The 23,076-nt window shown below is 41.6% G+C and overlaps 1 protein-coding gene across 1 annotated transcript in view; it reads right to left on the minus strand.

Moving 5' to 3' along the window:
• Positions 1-22,834, minus strand: part of LOC129108804 (potassium voltage-gated channel subfamily D member 2-like) — a 31,195-nt gene extending 8,361 nt beyond the window's left edge. The window contains exon 1 of the mRNA XM_054620724.1: positions 21,723-22,834. Within this exon, the coding sequence (XP_054476699.1) occupies positions 21,723-22,834 (1,112 nt within the window). The remainder of the gene's footprint in view (positions 1-21,722) is intronic.
• Between the last annotated feature and the right edge of the window lie 242 nt (positions 22,835-23,076).

A 23,076-nucleotide genomic window follows, 5' to 3' on the forward strand; every position in this document is an offset into this window, starting at 1 on the left:
CCCCTTCCTAAAAAAGCAATCTTGTTCCTTGATTGTCTTCCAGAACCCTGTGTCTGAAATCTGACTGCCATCTGGTAAGTGGGAAGCGAGAGAAAATAAATAAATAAATAGAACAAGATATCTGGATGACTTTACAGACACGTCATTTGTTTATTTCTCTTCTGAGGAGAGAGGTTTTTTTTTTTTTTTTTTTTAATTCTAAAATCAAACAAAATGAAATGAAATCTCTAAGGGTCTAAGTTGTAAAACTCTGACCCGTTCTGATCGTTTGCTCCACTGCGTCTGGTGCGCAAAAAATAAACCGACCTATCAAAGAGTTTGGGGTTGGCAGGAGAAAGGCAACACTTAAAACAAAACATTAAAAAAAAACTCTTGATTGAGCACAGGCTTAAGTTTCTGATGTAACCATGAAGGTCCCCACCAAACCACACGCCGTGTTGAGTTCACCGCCAACAGCTTAGCAGTGCTGACAATCGGGATCCAAGAAGGATTGCGGCAGATCTTTCGGCTGAGGGGGCTTTGTCACCAGCGTTAAAATCCAATCATCCACTGGCACCTTTGTCATGGTACTTATAGCTTCCTCTTCCTGGGTTTTTACGGTGAAACTAACTCGCCTCCTGCAGAAGTGACTGTGGCAAAGGGCAATAATAAAAGCAAAGAGAAAGACTTGCCTCACAGCACTTGATTCCACTGATGTGAGCAATGAAGGTCAAAGTGTTCAAATGAAGAAACCCTGTGATAAAGATACCGGAGCTGCTGAACTGTGTGGCACTGTTCTATTAAATCTGTCATGGTAAAGCCATTGAATCTCATCCAACCGCACTTTGATCTACTTCACTTTGATATTTCAATGAGAAGCAAAGGAATGAAACTAATTTAATTAATATATTAAGCATTTCGATCTGTCAGCTGATAAGAATCAAGCTGAATAAAGCACACTGTCCTATCTCATGCATGATCTGTATCCGTTGTTTCATGCCAATAATTGCTGAGTGGCCCGCAATCTGATAATCTGAAACTCAAATTAATTTCAATCCCACCTTCTTCCATGAGATTGGTTTTAAATTCACATCTCACTCTGCGTTTGCTTCCTATTATCTGCAAGCAATCGCCCCGAGGCATCTGCTGTGGGTGTTGAGTCACTGTGAACTTACTATGAAATGCTCTTTGAGATGCTCTAAGAAGAAAAAAGCACTTTATTGTGGAAAAAAACGTCAAGGTTAACCACTTTGAGTCTTACACAGGATTTGCATTTTTGTTATCATATCAAAAAGACCAGATTGGTAAATTCCAAACATGCTCTCTGCATCGAGTGTCATCAGCACGTCTCTGATAATTCGGTGAATGCAGGATCTGTTTGACCTTCACCGACCATCCCATCCCTCCCTATCGGTGCTTCCTGGGGTAATTCACTCGCCCAGTTTCACAGTTCGATGGTTTCTACAGCACAGACAAGCCCTCCAAACCTGTGAGACCAAAACCTGTCAATTATCCTGAAACTTCGATACTGTCACTGACTGTAACAATCAAAAGTTGATAATGACAGAGAGAGGCATTAAAACAGCGAAGGGACACTGAGAGAGTGGCAAGGTCGGGAAGTATCGGATATCCTTAGAGTGGTGACATGTCCTGCGGGCGTGATGTGAAAAGTAAAGCTAGAGCAGAGACTGTCAGAGTGGGCACAACATTAAATGTTATCTGAGGACCTGACACAGAAGTGATGAAGCCTTACACTGACCAACCGAGATATGCTCCATTTTTTACAAGTCGTGACAAGGAGCAAATGGAGCAATGCTCCATGACAATACGGTTCTCTGTTCCTTCTCCACAAGGCTGAAGGAGCATAATATTCATCCTTACTGACAGTTAAATAATAGATGTACCAAAAAAAATGTAATTTTCCTCCCGAACTCCATCTTGCTCACACAACTATGAATCCGGAATCTCAAGAAATGGATTATGCTGCCTGCATGTCACAGAGGCATACTAACATGAGTGACAGGGAGATATACATTTTCTGGGGTGTATTTGTGAAGACCGCAAGATTTATGGAGTACTGCAGGAGAGGTCTTGAGGGTGGTTATGTCATATTAAGAGCTCTCATAAAAAATTGAGTGCGTAAAAACAAGACTGGAAGGGCTATATGATCATTCTTCTCTGTGCCGATAGGCATCGTGAATCTGACCACAGAGTAAGAAAGAGAAATGCAGCAAACAGAGACTACTGCATTTACACATAAACAAAGGTAAGTGAAGCTAGTTGAATAAAGGAAAATTCTCCCTTGTGTACCATAAATCTTTATTATTGATGGAGAAAATGTAAATGTGTTTTGTGTTTTGGTCAGCATGTTAAAATATTAAGCACATTCTGTATTTATCCGTCTCCACAATGAACAGACTGGAAAATAAAGTCTTTGTCATGCCAGAGAGACTGGAAGCATCACTGGTGGCTATCACCCTGCAGGAATTTTTTCAATGCAGCAGCACAGCTACATTATGTACCACTGCAATGCAATCCTTGGGGGAGATACACCTCAAGGTTTCAAGAATCAGAAGCACAATAACGGAACACGATCTCCAACATGATCCCTAAACACCACGTATCATTCCTGATGTTCAGCACGGCATCTCTGGCTGCAGCCCGGGAGCACCACATCCGAAACGCTGCCTCTCCTGGGTTTGGACACCAAAGACTGATGGGATTAAGAGTGTGTGGGCCGATAGGACTCTGCTCTGATGCTATCCCTTCAGATATACATCATTATAAAAGGGGGGAATCCCACAGGCGCTGGGATTAGCCTGCTGGATTTTCACTGCAGGTGATAAGGGAATGAAGGAGAGGCTGGCAGAACTACACAACATAATGGCGAGATGGGAAAACAGAGATAGGAGGCAGCCAGAAGACCGCACTGCCTGGTGTAATACGTGTGGCAGGAAAAAAAACAGAGCACTCAAGTATGAGTAACTGCGAACAATAGCTACAGGGAAGGACAACTTTGAGATAGGTGAACATCGTCAACTCTGCGGGCAAAAGATGGACACACAACAATGCTCCGACTGGATGTTGAAACGCAGTATGATCGAAGTGTGCAAGAGATTGTTTTTCATGCTTTCCACAATCCAGCTGAGATCCAGTCTCTGCAGATTTGTGAAAGGCGATGGTTATAGCTGTAAATTAGCATGTGAAGTTCAAAGAACCAGCCATAGAACGCATGGTTGCATGCCAGTGGGCGTTAATGCATTGTAAATGAAGACTTTGTGATGCAGCAGTGTCAACGTGGCTTTGATCTTCCATTCGAAGGTTCACCGTGGAGACTCAGGAACTACGCAGAACCAATAAAGGCCGGTGAAATTCCTTTTTTTTCCCCTAGGCGCGCAGACACAGATAAACCATATAGAATAATCCCCCACGTATAGCTCTGGCAAAGGCACCTCATCTCTCTCTCGCTCACATATCAAACATGTATTCCCTCAGCCCTCCAAATCCCAGCTTAACCCTCACCCCGAGAAACCAGGCGGCTAGTTATCATCGCGGCTTTGACATTAGCATGCACGCCCTCTCTCATTTGGGAGATCTTCTTAAGAGTCAGGGATGATAAAAAGCTTTTCTCTCTACCGCTCTTCCATTCCTGACTTTGACTCACCCTTCCTCTGCCTGGACCTGCCTGCCTCTAACTATGAGATGGAGATGAAACGCTTCATTCTCTTTCTTTTTTCCTCCTCCTTTTCTATTATCATGCAGCGCTATAGCACAGCCCTGCTTGACATTTTCCTTTTCTTCTGCTCTTCTCCAGTCTACACCTGCTGACACTCGGGAAACAACTGCTGTCCTATGCAAAAAAGCAGCCCTATTCCATTGCTTTTTTGTGCCAAGTCACCTCTACTTCAGCTCCTCGTGGTCATGATTACAACCAATTCCTTACGGCGATTTCTTTTAATTACAAGATGAATGGCTGTTCTGTATTAATAGAAGTTTTACGAGGGTTAAGTGTCCACACGGACCCATAAAAATAGCAGGCTGTCCCGCAAACAGCAAATGTGAGAGTAATATGTATCAGGGGAGGTCTGCATGGTGCAAGTCTTCCATCAGTCAGGACATGATGAAACTAGGTAAACCAACTCAAACATTGATCAAAGTCCAATTTTCTGGTTCCATGTTTAGATGTATTGCCCACCTTCCTAACGATACTTTAGAAAGCCAGAGGCTAAAATATATATTCCCACAACGTCAGAATAATACTTTGATAATGCAATTACACTGCTTCGTGGCTGAACGGGGAGGGCAAAGGAACATGAAAGAGGGGTTGGAAGCACGAAAGGGCGCCCGAGCTATGGATTATGAGAGAACGTGATAATAAAATGAAATAATCAGACACTCAAGCGATTATGCTAATGAACTCATTCAGTATTCATCTAGGTTAATCGGCATGCAGGAGAGAGTGGTGGCATTTTCTTGAACACAGAAAGCTTTGATCAAGCAGGTGGCAAGATAACTCACCTCTGTTAAAGGCCTGAGGTGGGGGGTTAAAAGGTGAAAAACGCAATAATTTAGTGATGACCAATTAAAAAAGAAATTCAGTAGTAATTGCATTAGTAAGACCATAGTATAAGCTGTTGTTTTATTATATTCTGCAAAGGCAAAATTCTTCCTCACAAAGACACAATGGGCCAAACAAGCCTCTTACTGGTGCATACTGTACATACGAACCTATGCAAATGGTCATCTAGTATTGATCAGATGAGACTTCAAAGTGACCCCTGCGACCTTTGTTGTGTGGTCAGGTGATGGAGGAGAGAAAAAAACGTTAAAGGTCTTGTGGATTAGTGCCTCCGTGTTGGAAAGAGGAACTGGTCCAGGAGCCTCATTACACTGACAGCAGATTAGTGCTCCACGGCACCAGAGCAGACGGTGCAAGATTAACTTTGATGTGCGATTCCACACAGAGCAGCCACTGGATATCAGCTCCCTCCACCAAATGGCCCCTTAACTCTGAGTTTGCAGCGTGTGCATTCATGAGTTACAGTATCTAAAAATCTGCACTTTAAACGGCAGAACAGAGTCAACAGATTTGGAGCTCAGTGAAATTGTGCTCCTGGTAATATGACACCTACCGTAAAAAAAAATAACATGTGCAAGCTGGATATACTGATTATTTTTGGTATCGATTCATCTATTGGGCTCTCCACCAACTTTACATATGAAGATTAGTTTTCCCATAGTGACGATGTATTCAGCTTGTAAAAACAGATGAATAATGAAAATAACCCATAACGCTATCATAGTGGTGTCAGAGTCATCTGTGCTTAGAGTCTTCAAATTTAAATCATAAGGCCTCAGCCACAAACTAGAAAGTGTAGAGTTTGAAGAAAAGGCATTTACCACACAGGGAGGGTTTAGTGAAAGACGCTTTTGAGTTGAAATTTTGGAATATGGAATTCATCATACTATGGAAAAAAGCCTCTGTGTTTCCTTTTAACAACTCTTTTAAAATATTGTCTCTCACATGCACAGACTTTAAGAAAATGCAATAATAAATGGCTGAAGTGCCCATTTAATCTGTTAACTGTCTACACTTTTACATGTTAATGTATAAAAAAAAATTATAATTGAAAATGCCCATCAGACCTGAAGTCTGATGTCTTGACCAACAGTTCAAAACCGAAAGATTATTTAATTGCCAATTATGGAAAACAAAGAAAAGCAGCAATTCCTCTAATTTGAGAAAACAGAACCTGTGAATACTTTGAAATCAAAACTGAGCTCTCAGGTCAACGGATCCATCTCTCAGACAAATGAGTAAACATCATCCACTGATGAAGAAAAACGAGGTAGTCAGTTGACTTTATATTGGGATTGCTATTCAAACCACTATTCTATCCAAGTCAAGAAGGAATTGATTGATTGACTATCATTCTGCAGTCTCTGGGCAGATCAATATTACTATTAAAGATTAAAAAAGTAAGGCTCAGCAGAACAAATTTATTTCTAGAATTTGGAAGAAAGGAGAAAGTTTAAGAATAATACATTTTGGGGGTAAATGATTGATTTTCTTTGTGCTCAACGCCAGAAAACTTTTTAGATTCTGTTTGTGTTGCAACTTTAAATTGTCTATATCAGCTTTTTACACCAAACAGCTGCAAGCTCTAATCTTCACGCTTGCTTCCTGTACATGCAAAACGACACTCTCATGCTGGATGGTGATGCTTTATATGGGATACTGCAAGTAAATACAAGCTCAATGCCTAAATAGCCTCAGATTACTTGTCATACCAGTGGGGGAAAAAAATGCATTTAAAATTCCTCAGAGTGTCTTTGAAACAAACATCAAGGTACAAATTCCAGCCGTTTAAAAAAAATAAAAAAAATAAAAAAAGAACGGCTTCAAGTTCAAAGGAACATTTCAAAATCTCACACTGAAGCTGAGGGGAATAGCAGTGGTGGGGATGAGACAGAAAGAGTGGTGAAGCGTAAAAAATGTACTGAGCGGTCTCTCAGAGAGTGTGGACGGCAGCCAGACTGGCGACAGCAGCAAGCCCAGATAACAGCGAGTACCAGGAACCAGCGAGAACCTGTGGGGAAGTATTGGGAAGAGCTACATCTCTTCTAACAGCTGCTGACTGGCCCCTGGGGCAGAGCGGAGCTGCTAGCTGCCGCCATATCCACCATCTCCCCAAACTGCACCACGCTTCTTCATGCGCATTGGGGACATCATTACTTTTTCCCATTTCACTCCACGAGACTTCTCCTGTCAAATCAAAAAATGACAAGAAAAATAATAACTCAGGGCCATGGGTGGAACAACAACAACAGAAACCGAAAGGTCATTTTGCGAATGAAAATTGGCCTTGCATCCGCACAATCTATCAGTCATCAAGGAGTTTTATAGCTGTGTCTGCTTCCACAGCAGGGGGGTTGCTGAAGCCTGAATTAAACTGACCCTGGGCCAGCTGGAAAAAGCATGTGTACTTAATGACACAACTCCCCATTATTCTTAACTTCAGCATCTTCGTCACCGCAGAGGACAGGCCTCCTGATGAATAATGATGTTAGCACTTCGAAGACGGGCATTGTAGAGGCACAGCTTCGGCTCCAACAGAGACTGCACATTCGAATGTGCCGTTAACAATCGGGACTGAATGAAGGTTATTCATTTTAATCACACTTCAGCACGCCCTACCTCCTACTATCCCATGGGGTTGCTATATTTAAGCACTTTTTCATTTCTTCTCCTTTTTTTGGTCTTGGCTGATGGCAAGGCAATTGCTTTGTGGGACGTCTGCCCTTGAAGAATCAGACAACAGAAGGAGATATTTTTACATACTGTAGATGTGGAGTGAGAGCAAGCTGTATGAAATTGACTGTCTAGCGTTAAGAAATCAAATCACAGGCGCGTTTTTCCTCGCCTGCTTCCAGCTTTCATTCCGATTCCTTTTTTTTTTTTAAATGTTTCCTCTCCAAAAACAGAAGCGATGTTGGTTTTGTACCTGTACTCTAAGATTAGCAGTCTGTCCTGGGGGAGAGAGAAAGAGTTGGAACGTTTGTCTCCCATCTCTCCCATTCATTTGCCCGGATTCTAATTGGACTTCTCCATCTGCTGAGGTCTACAAACTGTCTTCTGGGGATGCTACAGCTAAAACATTCTATCAAACACACAAACACTACGGGGACAGTCTTCTTGGAGCGCTGCCATACCAGACAGTGAAAGAGTAATTTGTGTACGTGTGTGTGTTTCTGTGTGTTGTGATGTACTGTATAATCAGATGTCCAGTGGTATACATGGTGGAGATAAGTAGATATATACGGTATATGCTGAACCCTGATTTGAAGCTGGCAAGATTGGCTGCTTGGAAAGTCAATCTACCGCACAGCAGATCTATCGGCAGTGAGTGACATAGTTTAATAAGAATTTATCCACGAGATGGCAATGTTGATAAGTTCCCGAAATACAGTGTCAGTAATATCGACTGGATGTCACATGCACGTCTGATGAATCTCCTCTGCAGTCCCCAAAGAGGAATTTTTTTAATTCTGAAAAACCGGCAACATTTTTTTTTTGATTCTCTTCCAATTCCTACTTGGAGTCGTTAATGATATGGTAAATTGTATTCCATGCGCTTGCTACTCTTTACATCCCATTGACTGGGAGTTGAATACTCAGGAGCGAGCAGTGGGATGTATGACAGTGTATTTGTGGTGATGATTACAGCCCATTAACTTTGATGGATGCCATTTCATAGAAATGGCATCCATAGGAGTTTGAACGGTGGAGACCCAGCTTGTTTTTCTGTCACCAACATGTGTACACAAAAATGTGGAGAAGAGTCCTGAGGTGTAAACCGGTAGCAAAGTCCTTGCAAAATTGTTATGTGGATCCGAATGAGGACCACTTCACCTTTTGAGGTAATTGAATGTCACATTAGAGAGGCTGACGCTGGATCTGCCTCCCAGGATCATCAGGCATGATTCGCTTGTGAGTTCCAGAGGACAGTAAGGACCCGAGGATCAAACATCACCACCACACATGCTAACAGAATTTCTATCAGAAATGCACATAGTTTTGGTTTCCATGCACGTGAAAAGCCTGTCTGCCTGTGCAGGATAATGAGACAAAGCTGGACTTGATTGACTCCAGTGTCGGGCTTTATTAATGCTAACTCTCTGAGCTTCTTTCTTCTCTGTCCTCACTTGCTTGTCTTTGCCTTTTGGCCCAAATGTGTGGCTTAGTCAAAATGAGACACACTCCGTTTTGTCTGTGGCCGTTATGTAAAGATAAAGCCATGCATGCCAGAAATCTAACTCTAAAGCTCCTCCACAGGGATTACAGACAATTGGCTAAGGGGAAAAATACAAATAATAATCAACTGTTTACGGTTTTGCATTAATACCTTGAAAAAAGAAGCGAAAATCCCTGCATGGAAATGCAATCCTTAAGCATTTGAGATACTCCTGAGTAGGATGCCTGCAGAGAGACACGCAGGCAGGAAATCCTTTAGGTGGAAGCAGAACACACACTTCAATAACAACTAGGCGAAAATATCAATCTACAGTTACTATTGTCCACCCAATTCTGAATAAAGCTTTTAAATTGTTGCCATTTTTAAGTCAATAAAAACCAACCACTGTAATGTTTTTTTTTTGTATCAGAAGGCATTGACAGGATAAGATTAGGATTTGTCATTTCAATGCTTCATTATGCTTACCTGGTCTGACCTTGTTAGTTAGTAGCCTAACTTACCCTCCAGAGTGTGGATTCACTACATGCATGAAGGCTTTAAAAAGATACCTGAACTGAATACACAAAGATTTTGTTTTGCATTTTTTACATTTTCATAAACAGTTTGGGAGGAACTGGCCAGGGGTGGAAGAAATACTGCTTTATATAAATATTCTGTCAAAATGTAAAGTTCCTTTAAAGCTTTGCTTAAGCCAAAAGTATTTTAAAGTATTAGAGTATTAAAACTCAGAATGCCCCCTTTCAAATTTGTATCTTATCGATGCATTCATGTGTAAGCAGCATTTTGACAATGGTGGTTAATTGGAGCCTAATTCTAACAATTTCATAACAGCTGGGTAGTTTAATAGAGACTAGTGCCTCATATTGTATTTTTTGATGACATGTTTTCTAAGTAAATTCGTAATCTAGTGGGCTGAAGTATAAAGCAGTAAAAAATGAAATACTCCATCAAAGTCCAACTATCTCATATTACTTAACAACACTTGGGTAAATGTACCTAATTAGTTTCCTGCTCTGTGATAAAATGGTAAAACACCTAATGTGAAGCTACAACACAATGACAGCAAACTGTCCTAAACTGAGCACTCACATGATCTCTTTTAGCAGTGATTTAAAAATTATCTGTGATAGCATTATCAAATGTGTAAGACATCCAGTGTGAAGCAAGTAGCAGGTCTAACCATTTTTAGACTTCATCTTACAGTTACCTTGAAAGACTAGTTAAAACGTGCAGCTATGTGCCGCTGTACTTATGGTAGTCATATCATCTGCTAATTAGCACTAAATATAAAGTATAGCTGAGGATGATGTGAATGGCATTAGCAGTACTGCAGGTATGTGGTCATATACCAAAGAATTGGACAAATTGGAATTTTGACCTGATGATGGCACTACATGAAAAATAAATGGATCATCAGAAAGGTGCCCTCAGTAGAGGGCATGGCACTGTTTCAGAAAGGAGAATTAACAAATCTAATCCGAACCCTAAACTCTGAGTTGACTAACCCTGAGATTGGAAACGCTGTTTCTGGTTGAAGAAACAGCTGATCTGATTTTGTTCAATCAACTCTGAGTTTATTCACTCAGCGAGTTAAGCTTGTGCGTGATGAATGAAAAAAGCCATCATCAATGGCACTCCGATACCACGATTCACCATGGCAACAAGTATACAAAAGTAATAGCATCAGTGGATTTATATATATATAGACTGTGCACATTTATCTTTAAAAAAAGAGTCAGAGCAGGGAATTGTATCAATAAGTTAATACAATACTGTTTTATTCTGTGTTGTCCATTAATTAATCATTTATGAGACATGCATTTAGTGAGCGGATGAATCTGACTGGGAATTAGGCTCAAGCCTTCATTAAATTTTAAATATATTTGTTCTGCTTTAATCTGACAGGGACACACATGAGACAGCAACTGAAGCTGAAACATATAGTTAAAAATGTAAAAATAACATAGATCAATAGATCTTTAAAAGGTAAAAATGCAGTAGATTTCAAAACGTAGACATCTATTTGACTTGAAATATTGTTAAAACTCAGTCAGACCATACTCAGCCTATTTAACAACTCACTTTCAAACTATTTTTGCAGCTGCACCACGTCCTGCTCTCTCCGAAATATTAACATATAATCTCCAATATTATAGGAATTATGTTCCATCAGCGACAACTGACATCAACTGCGTGCACAGAGTCATAATGTTATATATTTATATAAAATAAATTTTATTGAGCTGAGGGTGGCTTGACGCCATGTAATACTTGAATGTGAGGGCAAAAAAACCCGCTGTTCAAAGAAATGACAACTCATAAGAGCAGTAACTTTAGATTTCCCTGAATGACAAACCGTTACACAACCAGGACTTCGATTCTGCTAATTAATGCACTTCGACAGGCGCTTTGATACAGACCGAATCAATGAGGAAATTAAACAGCGTGTCTGGCTCGGTCAGAGGGAGGAGACAGAGAGAAATGCAGGGTTTGTTAAAGAAAACCTGCCAGCGGGCAGGTTAGGTTCACAGAGTCAGTTACCATGGTAACTGTTTGAGTTACCTGCCCCACTGGAACTGAAAACAGTTCTCAATCATCTCGAGGTTAACTAGCCGAGAGTTTTCACTAAACCTGCTTTGTGGAAACGGGCCAGTATCTCTTCCAGGTGTGCCTCCCACAACCACTGCGGTATTATGTGATTGAAAAAAAACCAAATTGCCAAAAAACAAACAAATTTAAACTCACCAAGCTGTCTGCCCGAGTTAAGCTGTTAGCCAAACACCACAAACTGTTATCAGTAAAACTTTGTAGCAAATATGCTGCATTAAGAGCACCGCCAATGGTGTTGAAATTGATATACACTTCCTATTTCATAAGTGGGCGTGGTCACGCCTCTCCAGCCAAAACCAGGTAGGGTACCTGGTTTTGAAGTGTTTCTTCCTGACGAAAGTAATAACAATTTATTCTAATGGTATCATGAATATCTGCACCAACTTTAAAGACAAGCCATCCAACAGTTGGGGAGACATTTTCACTTAAATCTTACAATGGCAACCTCATGGTGGCGCAAGAGGAAAAGTCACCAAAGATCACCAAAGTCAGTAGGCCATTTTCATGATACCCATTCATGTTACCTATTCTCTGGGTATCATTAATTTCCTCTCCAAAATGAATAGAAATTAATTCAGTAGTTGTTTAGGTATATCAGTCTGCACCAAAGTGGTGGATTAGCCAGTCGGCAGAACCACGCTGCTAGTGTGGCTAGAGAAATCTATTTATGCAGAAACCTCGAAAAAATACTGTGGTTTATCACTGCGGGGTAGTAAATTATGCTGAAATACAGACAAAAGACAGACACTGATATGTGATGCCTTCAACCTGCCATGTGACTGCTCTGAATTTACAGGTGCTGGGCACAATAAAAGCATCATCACCATTTCCCTTTGTGAAGATTTAATGCTCAATCTCTGTTGAGACTGTGGCAGTAAAGTGTTGATTTAACACAGTGGAAATTCTTTAAGACCATATTTTGTGGTTATTCAATTTTATCATATTGTTCTGTGTGACTGCATTTTTTTTGCAATCTCCATAACAAAAAACACCTTAATAAAAACAGCTTAAAAGCAATGCACTTTTCACAATCTGGTAGTCATACATAGCTATTGTATTGAAAAACTTTATTTTATACAGGCTTTATTGTGTAAATTATCAAAAGACGGTAACCTAAATAGCAGCTCTTTTACTACAATAGCAACTGGTAGTTGCAAAAATGATAGATAGCAGAAAAAAAAAGGATATACTTCTCTTTCTAAGATCTAATCCACTCACAATCAGCTGGAGGTGTCTGAAAGCCTGAACTTGTCATAAAATAACAGCACTCTATGATCGCCACTTTATGTGTCATCAATCCATCTGCAACTGATGGAAGACAGTTAAAGAAAAGGAAAATAGTCACTGGTACACTTGTACATGAGAAATTATTTTGAGGTGAAAGAGAAAAATATAGCCCTGGAGCACATGCCCTGTTTAGTTTTCTGTTTGACCAAATGACCTACATTAGGTGATATATTTAGCTATTTATAGAAGCCGGGGCAGGCAGGAAACAGCTGCCATGCGTCAGGGTGACAGGCTGACATCCTTCATCTCAGCAGGACCTCCCTGCCAGGCAGACAGGAGGAAGCTCTTTATACCTTATCTGAAATGGGACATAGCCTCGTATCATTCATACTACATACAGAAACTAATAATCTATAGAACCCGTGGCAAAGACTCAACAACATAACTGGGTTAACGGTGGCAAGTAGTGTATGGGCAGCTCGATTTTAGGCAGCTCGATTTTAGGCTGCCCTTTTGTGCTTTACAGAGATGTGTATTCTGCCTTTACAGCAATCTGCGGATTTCATTCAAGTGGGATCAGTATTGATCATGGGGAGCTTTTATTGTGGTATCCTGGCGCTGTAAACTGGCACAAGATGCCTCAGCTCTGACAAAAATGAGACGATTCATCAGCAGTGAAACGGAGCTTTAAGCCGACAAACAGGCTGAATCAATATTCACGACTCTGCTGTGAAGCGGCGCACGTTCACTTATTATGAATGGGCAGCAATCCAAGTTTCAATTAATGTGTTTGCATCAAAGTTTCACCGCTGTCTCTGAAACTGATGACAAGCCTTCTGTTTGTCTTTTGTACAAGAAAGTCCACATTGATTTCAACGCCCTCCCAGGATACAAGACTGTGACTGGTGTTAACATTACACACTATTACACGATGAAAGTGAGCCACCGTCAAATAAATGTATGCTACACCACATCTAAGTGTAGGTACTCTAAAACTAAGGTAACTGTCATAGTTAATGGATTTCTCTCATATCTCTCGCCCCAGTTCATGTTTTGCTGAGAGGCTTTAAAAAGAGCATAACTTTCATTTTAAAACCTTATCTAGTGATATCCTATCACTCTTCAGAGCGGTGTTGGACCGGCAGAAGTTACATCACTCTTTAAATTCTGTTTCGTTCACACAGCAGACTGGTGATTGCTGTTAGCTATAATCTCTGAATCTCTGCTGATCACAGATGTTGGCTTGTTGGCTGAGGGGGGTTTTTGATAAAGAGACAAATGTCAGGGGGAGGGATACTCACAGGCTGGCATTATAAAAGCTGGCACCGTTTCAAGATATTGTGTTTGCTATGCTGCCCCATGCACCTGAGAGAGAAAAAAATCGGTGTAAAGTGCTATTCACCCCTCCTAAACTCCTCATAGTGACGGTCGGGACTATCATCACGGCCCTTATACGTTTTTTGTTCCTACATCTGTTCTGCAAAGAGTGATTTTTGAAGTCACAAAGGGGACAAAGACTGGATTTAGTCTGGGAAATGCAGCATAATGAATTTAAGTTATATGTTTACCATAGTGACAGTGGCATCTAAAAATAAAATGAACAACTGTTTCTCCCACAACCAGCACTCATTACATGCCAACGCAGGGAGAAGTGTAATGTTCAGACAGGCATAGCGGATATTAAAAATGTTACAGCTCTCTGTGTAAAACAAACTGCAGTCTGTTCTTTTAATGGCGATTAGCTCCAGTGTGACACAGAAGTAACAAATGCAAGGCCAGTGACTTGCATATGTTTAACTCTACAATTTATTACAGTGATTTTCTTTTTTCAAAATGCTAATGCCACCATGTGGGAATTATTCATGCCAATTCATTTCTCCATTGTTTCAACACCACGTTGAGTTGATAATTAGTTTTCTGGCCTTACAGCGAGAACCCCGATCATGAAAATTTAAACAAGTGAGTGGTAGTGACTACAGTATGTCTCTCCAAGGAAACTTTGAGTGGCTGGACTCTAACTTATAAAAAGAGTTTCTGCAGTATGTGAAAATGGTGTATTGAATGTCAGGTCCTACTAAAATGAAAGGAAATTAATTGACACAATGGAAAATAGAATAACCTCCACAATAACATAAAAATACTTTCTGAATAAGACTCCTTTATCGGCAGGACAACATTATTTGTCTGTGCCTTCAGTTACCAATAACTATTGAAAAATAAATTAGTTTTATGATTTGAAATATGAAATAAAAGATTTTCACAATATTGTCAACACCTTTGTGGCATTAAGAGAAAAAAAGATGCTGCAAACAAATGAACACAATCAAGTCAGGAAACTCATTCACCAACCTGACACATAAAGGACAAGAAAAGAAAAACAAACAGTGGTACGCAACACAATGAACGTTACCATGGGGACGCTCAATACTGATGAACAAAAATACTAGTGAGAGGGGAAGTGTATAGCATATTTCTCCAATAATAAAAAAAACCCCATTGTTAGCCCATTAGTGTGTTTGTCAATTTATAGTTATTTCCACACCACGTTGTTGTGTTTCTTACATTTGTCTGTTTTGTGTGTTGTCGTGTGTTTGTTGTCTAATGATGAAGATATTTTCATTTGCTTGTGTCTTCCAGGGTTGAATTGTGCTGTAGTGGCTGGTGAATCGATACCTAATGGATTGAGACAACGGCCACTAACTCTTGTTTTGGGTATTGATACTTGCGTCTATAAGATTGATACCAAAAGAAAATGGAATGAACACTCCTATTACAGTAATGCAGGGACTCTTTGCTTCCCTGCTGTTGTTGCGCACATGCACATGGCGAACACTCGTTAGGTCATAGACTTCACAAGCATTTTGTTATGTACCATTAAAAAACTGATGAATAATACATTCAGAAGTAGCCTATTAATAATGATAAGATGATCACGTTCCCCTAAAATCATGATGTGTGATCCTCCTCTACATTACATGCCATTACTGCCTTTAATAATAAAAGATGGATGTGATTCTGGTACTAGTATTACTTGGATTGAAACCAAATTTTGTGGTAATGCTCACCCCTTTTTTCTCTCGGCCAGATGATCCGTTTCATTCTGAATAGTCAGCTATTTAAAAACCATCATGGCTCAGTTCAAAATTTCATTTTGAAACAAAAAAAAAACACATCTCTTCTCTACGATAGCCTAGTAATGAATGTGGAGACATGTTTAGAATAATGAGCTCTACATTTAGCCTGACAATACGTTTATTGTGATCCTGACATGATAATTGTATGGATCTAATGCTAAGCACAGTGTAAACTGTTTAGAATACCGTTGTACATCTCAACAAAGTGATGAGGAGGCTTTTTGTGTGTCTGCATACCAATCTCCATGAGTAGACCAGCCATTTTCATCTGTATGTAAATGCTGAGTATGTAAATAAGCCATGCAGCACCAGAAGAGAAGAAAGCTGTGTGTTGGGTTTATCATTTTCACACCATTTGATCCCCCGATCTCGTGTAGTACGCTTTGCATCCGATATCTTTTACAACATATCAACTTTCAAGATAGGACACAGTCACATAATATGCAATATTTTCCCCGTTTCATTCAAGTTAGGTAAGAGTTTCTTGGCTGTTAGATTGGATGGAAGTGGAGCCAGACGGAGCAAATAGTTTCTAACAACAATGAAATCGAGGTGATGTGTTTTCTCACATATCTGCTTATTTCCTAATGCAGTGATGCTGCATTCATTCGGAGCAACTTTAATCTCGTTCTGGAAAATTCCATTAATCTTTGACGTTGCTTGCAATACAAAGAAGTAGATGAAAATGCTGAGCAGTGGGAAAAAACACTGATGCCATATTTTATGTCCTCACACTACGTTACCCAGGCCCAAGTGCAGAACATGCTAGTCTATTTCCCTGCTTAATGCAGCACATTCAAAGTGAATTAATGAAACAACCCCCAACCCCCCGCATGGAATGAGTGTTATTGGTGCTGCCTCGAAGACGGGTTGTCAAAGAAATCAAATCAAATGGGGGGATAGCCATTTTGTCCTTGCCATATGGATTATTTATCAATCTGACCATCCGCAGTGACGCATGCCTGCTTTTAGAATCAGTTCACATACACAGTAGCCTCACATCAACCTACCAACTGGCCAGAATCAGTTTTTCAGTTCAGGGTTGACTGACCACAAACACATTTTCTTTTTGACATCATATTATTCATAAAAAATATACCGCATACACGGTTATTAAAATGTAATTTAAGGTGGGAAGGAGAGTCTTTGAAGTTTCTACCTATTAGAGTACATAAATATGATGTAATAAATCTGTAATATATGAATCCCTATAAAATGCTAATCAATCATTCAACTCCTACCTCTATAAAACCCTTTTAAATCTCTAGCTCCCAGTGTGAAACTGTTTCAGTGTGATGAAAACAAAGAGAATGAATAAAATGCAGGGGCTTGCGTATTTTCAATTTAGCAGAAAAAAGACCATCTGTATTGTTTTTTTCACAGATTCTGTCTTTCACGATGATCTTAATCTTCCTGGCTTCCTGTTCCCGCCCCTCGCTCTCACTCCTCCGTTTCACAGTCATTTGCATGGGCAGAAAGGATCTTGCACAGAACACATTTCAGTGCCAGGTCCCCCTCATTAAGTCACCTGTCACTTCAGGACCATTATACCAGCCTCATATTAGCATCACCCCCTCCTCCCCAATAAAGCACCTGGAGAGGCACTATGAGGCTACAGGCTAATGGCAGCCTACACATCTCACATCAGCCACTTCTGCTTTACACAGAAATTCACTGGATCACTCATAATGGATTGTTGATTTACATAATGTGCATAACATACAAAATGCCAACTGGTGTAATGTATTCTACTGAACACAAAAATGACACCCATTGCAGCACATAATCAAACACACCAAATGTTCTCGCTGACTGTCGTGCTCAGGCGGAGAAAAGAAAAAAAAAAAGAGTGAAAATCCTCTGCATTGGCTGCAAGGGGCATGGTAACTTATCCAACCACACGACTGCTTTATCATCAAGAATGCATTTGTTATCTCATTGGTACAGATACAGTAAAAGGCCCTCCAGATTGTTCCTGTAAATTTCAATTACATTTGACATGTAGTAAAGGGGTTTGGACTTCAAAAACCTTCGCTTTGCACCGTATCAAAGCTGAAGTTAATGCTTCACATTGTAGGCTTTGATTGCAATGGGGTTGAGGTGTCAAAACTGGCAAGCATGATAATGGCTATATTTCTTGTGGTTTATGGGCCCAACAGTGACCCTCATGTCTGTTAACCTTGTCTCCTCTGTCTTATAAATCCTATCCCGAGAGGTTTATAGGACTCACTTGTCAAGCCTTTCCAGTCGTATTTGGTGGGTGGAGCTGTAGAACAGACTAACGACATGGTGATAAATTCTGCATCTGTTGAGTGACTAGAACGTGCAGCCGTGTTCGTTGCACCGTAGGACAATGCACATAGTAAATGTGACACCAAATCAGTAAAGCACGATCATTCCTCATTATTCAGCGGCAGTGGCTGAAAGAAATATATTGATATGAGGATTCGTAAAGAAAATGTGTGTGTGTGTGTGTGTTTGAAAAAGAAAATGCTTGTGTCGGATGCATTACGTCTATCAAAGGTAATGTCTGTTTGTGTCCAGAGGAACGAGTGTGTTTCTATGCCACACTAAACCCTGTCCTCCCCACTCCTCTTCCCTTGTGGGTTGCGCTTGACTTCCACCGTTTTCACAGCTGCTCTCAGCAGTGCACTCCATTACACCTTAAATCACTTAAAAGATCTGAAGCACCAAAAAGTCCCTCTGCAGCTAATTCACCCTGACTGTGTGGATCATCTAGAGAAAGCAAGAGCAAGAAAACACTGCAACGTCTGATTCTAGACTAATAAAGTGGAATGCTATCTCTATATTGGAATTTATCGCTGCCTTAAATGGACAATATTAAATCAAGTCACTAAATAACCCTTGCACTGCAGTGTCCAAAGATATCGCAAAACACAACACGGCAGATGAGAATCTCATATCTCAAACACACAGTCGCCCAATTCTTGAAGATCTTGGCAGGAGCTTTCTGACAGAGGCAGATTCCTCTTTGTTAGGTTTCCGAAAGCAGCCACAGAGATTAGGCTCAATAAATAAGGAGGGATAAGTGGGTCTTGTCCTGTGTTTGGTGGCACAGAGCAGTAGACACACAGAGGCGTGACACGCAGCTGCACAGTGCTATTGATTCTCTGCTAGTCTCCAGGCACCCTTCCTTTTCATTCAGGCTGCCTGCCAAGTGCCTCTGAACAGGAGCCCCTGCTCTCCCAATGTCTGCACGTCTGCTTAAGCACAATCAATGGGCCATCAGCGGGGGAGAGAACGCATGCCACTGTCTTTACTTCCACAGGGTGAGAGTCAGGGAAATTGAAAATATATGTAGTGGAAAGGCATCATGATACCATGCAGGCATAGAGCATCTTTGACTATCAGCATGAAATCAAATGCCTCAAATGGAGGTTACAGTCAGTAGAGCCCCCGCCAGTCTTTAAAGAGCTTATTTGCAACCGAATGAAAAGACTACCCCATTTGTATCTGACTTAAATAACTATTTGTTAGGCGTGGCTCAATTTTTCTGCATCCTGAGATACCTCATTTCCCCTGATCAGATAATAATTTGAAGGTTACTAGAGAAGAGGACAACAACAGATAGTATCCACACGTCAGTGTGTTCAGCAGACAATAACAAGCACAATTCAGCTCTACTGTACGGCTGTAAGTGTTTTATTTTATTTTTTAAAAGCACACCTCAAGACAATGATGGATCATGAGAAGGAGCCGACTTTGTCTTTCAGTGATGGGTATTCAGCCTCTCCACCGGTGGTCCACTATGCAGCATTTTGCACCACTGCAAGGCTTCAGTTGAGGTTGCAAATCTGTCAGCCAGGCTGTCATGGTTCACAAAGGAGTGACAGAAACGTCCCCATTACCAAGGACATTTCATTTTTGTTCCTCACACAGCAGAACATCTTTTTCAAATCCATCTTAAGCAACACAAAGGGGATTTCGAGCTGAATGCAGCAACATATTTGTTGCTCCCCAAAGATAAATAATGAACCCTCTTACACAACTCATCTCTCACCTGCGCTTTGAGTCTGAATGGAACGCATGGCGAATGCAGCATTGCGTTTCAGCTGGCAGCTTCAATCACCGGATCGTGCATATAGCTAATTATGCACTCATTGGTCATTTCGAGGGTGAGTGGTAGTTCGACTGGTATTGAGTGAGTGCAGTGGGAAGCTTTGTATGCCATTAAGAAGACAAGAAATCCACTAATTCAGTGTCACCCGCTGCATGAGGGAAGATAGAGAGAGGTTGGCGTAGTGACAATAAATACAAATAATCACAACAATAGCGGTAATAAGATATGTTGCCTGCAGAGCTGAAGGGTAACCAGGTGCCGAGTGCCTGCATCAATGCAGATATGAGGATCAAGAAGGATCCGTATCAAACACATAAAAAGTCAAGCATACATTGCAGTTTGCTGTCGTGGTGCGTGAACATTTCTGTATCCGATTAAAACCAAAAATGTAATCAGAAAACTGCACATCTAAACTTTGTATTCACAGAATCACGCCTGACACATCTCAAGCACACTCTTAAGCACACATAGCCGTATACACACACACAAGTACACACAGCCGGTGGCAATTTGTTTTGCAATGTTTGATCTGCGATGTTATGACTTTGAAATTAAAAGACAACATTATTTCAACAGGACCTCATTTCTGTGTCATCAGTGGAAAGCAGCGCCTGAGGACTAACATTGGCTGAGTGTCTGTTCACCCTCGTCCATGAAGCAGCGAGTAAAGAAGAAACCAGGATATTTTTACACACCAATTAGAAACGGTCCGATTATTATTTCCCAATGCATAACTTAATAATCGCGCTTCGGGCACTCCAACGCCACATTCACTCTCTGTCATTCGAACAGATAATAAAACAAATGGCGGCCAGTCGACTCATTGACAACAACTTTTCAGCACCTTGGAGAGCGTACCGCCGCAGCAGCTGAGCTCGAATGAGTAATGGAAATAATAATAATAATAATAATAATAACAATAACCCACGACAGCATCTGCGCGGTTGAGTGCGCACATCAATACAAATTAATTTGTAGTAATCGTTTTAACCGCTTTTAATTATTTTATGCCACATCAGCACATAGTACAGCTGACGTTGTTCATGAGCATGAAATTAGCATTCAAACGTTTACTGTACCTCGTTAAAGGAAGTGAGAGAAGCTGAGAGAGAGAATGAGAGAGAGAGAGAATGAGAGGCAGTGATGGGGCGGTGCAGGGAGGGGGAGGGTGTGAGTGTGTGTGTGTGTGTGTGTGTGTGTGTGTGTGTGTGTGTGTGTGTGTGTGTGTGTGTGTGTGTGTGTGTGTGTGTGTGTGAGTGTGTGTGTGTAATCTATGCATTTTGTAAACTACTTTGCCTTTAATTCAATCACTGCACTATAAATGCGTAATGCGGGACCTTGGCCAGTTGGAGCCTCTTTTGTATGTGATCATTAAAGAGCTCTCCTGCAACGTGGAATTAAACAAAACGACACCTCCACTGTCTGTTTATAAGCCACAGTGTTTGTGCTCACTGCGGTAACCTTTCAAAAAAGAGCGCCGCCAATAAAAGCCATTGAATAGAGGCAGGGACGAGGCCTAACCTTCGGATAAGGGCTTTTTGTGAGGTGCGGGCTCATTGATAGGCAGTGAATGGCGCACAGAAGCCTTTAGAAAGCAGACCGTTCATGCACTCATATTGGCTGAGCAGAGCTGGAGGCCGTTAATATGCCTACTAAATGACCACCTGTGGCCACACGACAATTACTTCAAACAATGGCCAAAATGTGTGCTAGAAATGCTCTGTATGTTAATATAACTCATCCTCTCGAATACAAATGAAAGTTCATGAGTAATAGAACTATAGTACATGATTTTTTGGGGTTTCTTTGTTGTTTTTTTTACCATATGTCATTGTTTCATGGATACAGTGGGCAGGATAAGAGGTTGGTTGATGTTTCATTGCAACTGATGAAGGGATTTTTTTTTTTTTTATGGACTTATATGCAGCAACCTACCCCAGTGTTGTCATGGTGACAATGGTGTACCAAAACGCTGCGGGGATACTGGTGAACTTGCTGGCTGTGGAGCCTTTTTCTGCATAAAACATGACCGTAGCAAAGATAATGATGGCCATGGTGAGGGAGAACAGTAGGAAGCCCAGCTCGGAGGCGCAGCTCTTCAAGGTGTAGCCCAGGATGCGCAGCCCCGCGGAGTGTCGGGAGAACTTGAAAATCCGAAAGACGCGGAAGACTCTCAGCGTCACGAACGCGCCGCTCACCTGGTCATTGTCGGTCATGACCAGGCCGATGTAGTAAGGCATGATGGCGACCACGTCGATGACGCTCATCACACTTTTCATGAACTTGTAGCGGCTGGGTGCTGCCACCAAACGGAGGAGATACTCGACCGTGAATATCATTACGCACGCAGTGTCCAAACAGAAGAAGGCCAGTGCGTAACGGTCTCCACAGGACATCTCCTTCGCCCTGTTGGGCATGGTCCCGCACGGCACCGTCTCCACCACGTTGGCCATCACTGATATGGCAATGAAGAAGCCCGTGACATAGTAGAAGACCAGAGCCATGGTGCTGGTGTGAGGGTTTTCAAAAGCCCGCCACAGGAACTCCCGGGACGTCAGGTTTACCGGCGTGACGTCATTGCTCTGGTCCATCTCCTCGTCGTCTTGGAGCCTCTCCGCGTTCTCCCTCCTCCGGTCCTTGTACTCCTCGTAACAGCAGTCCCCGATGATCTCCGGGATGATACCGAAGAAAGCGAGCTCCTCGTCGTACGCCGATATGCACTCTTGGCGCGGGTAGTGCAGCTTCCCCGTGCGGTAGAAATTGAGGATGTGCCTGAAGATGTCAGGGTCACGGTCGAAAAAGTACTCGTTTGTCTCCTCGTGGAAAAAGAAGTCCCTCTCCGTGCTCCCCAGCAAAGTGTCCGGGTACCTCTCCAAAGTGTTCCTCCAGGTCTGGAACTTGGTGCCGCTCACGTTGAGGATGATGAGTCCGTCCTTGCCTTTCTTCTTGTCTTGCGGAGGGATGGGCATCGGGGTGCTCGCCACGGGCATCCATCCGATGGCCGCCGCTCGGGCGAACGGGAGCCACGCCGCTACACCTGCTGCCATGCTGGCCTGTAGTGTTTTAACACAACCCTGCTCCGGTTATCACAGTGCTATACGGTTCAGAGATGAATTGCATCTGCAGGAAGAACAGCAGACAGAGACACTGGTGGTTAGGCTTCTGAGGCGCCTGCTGGGCTCAACAGAATGTGATAAGAAAACACACAACCCCATTTACTTGTACTTGGCACTGCGCATAAGCACTGTTGAGTATCACTCTCAAGCCTCTTTTTCCTCTTCCCCCCCCT

Source organism: Anoplopoma fimbria, chromosome 19 (assembly GCF_027596085.1).
Source record: "Anoplopoma fimbria isolate UVic2021 breed Golden Eagle Sablefish chromosome 19, Afim_UVic_2022, whole genome shotgun sequence".
In the NCBI taxonomy this organism is placed as follows: domain Eukaryota; kingdom Metazoa; phylum Chordata; class Actinopteri; order Perciformes; family Anoplopomatidae; genus Anoplopoma; species Anoplopoma fimbria.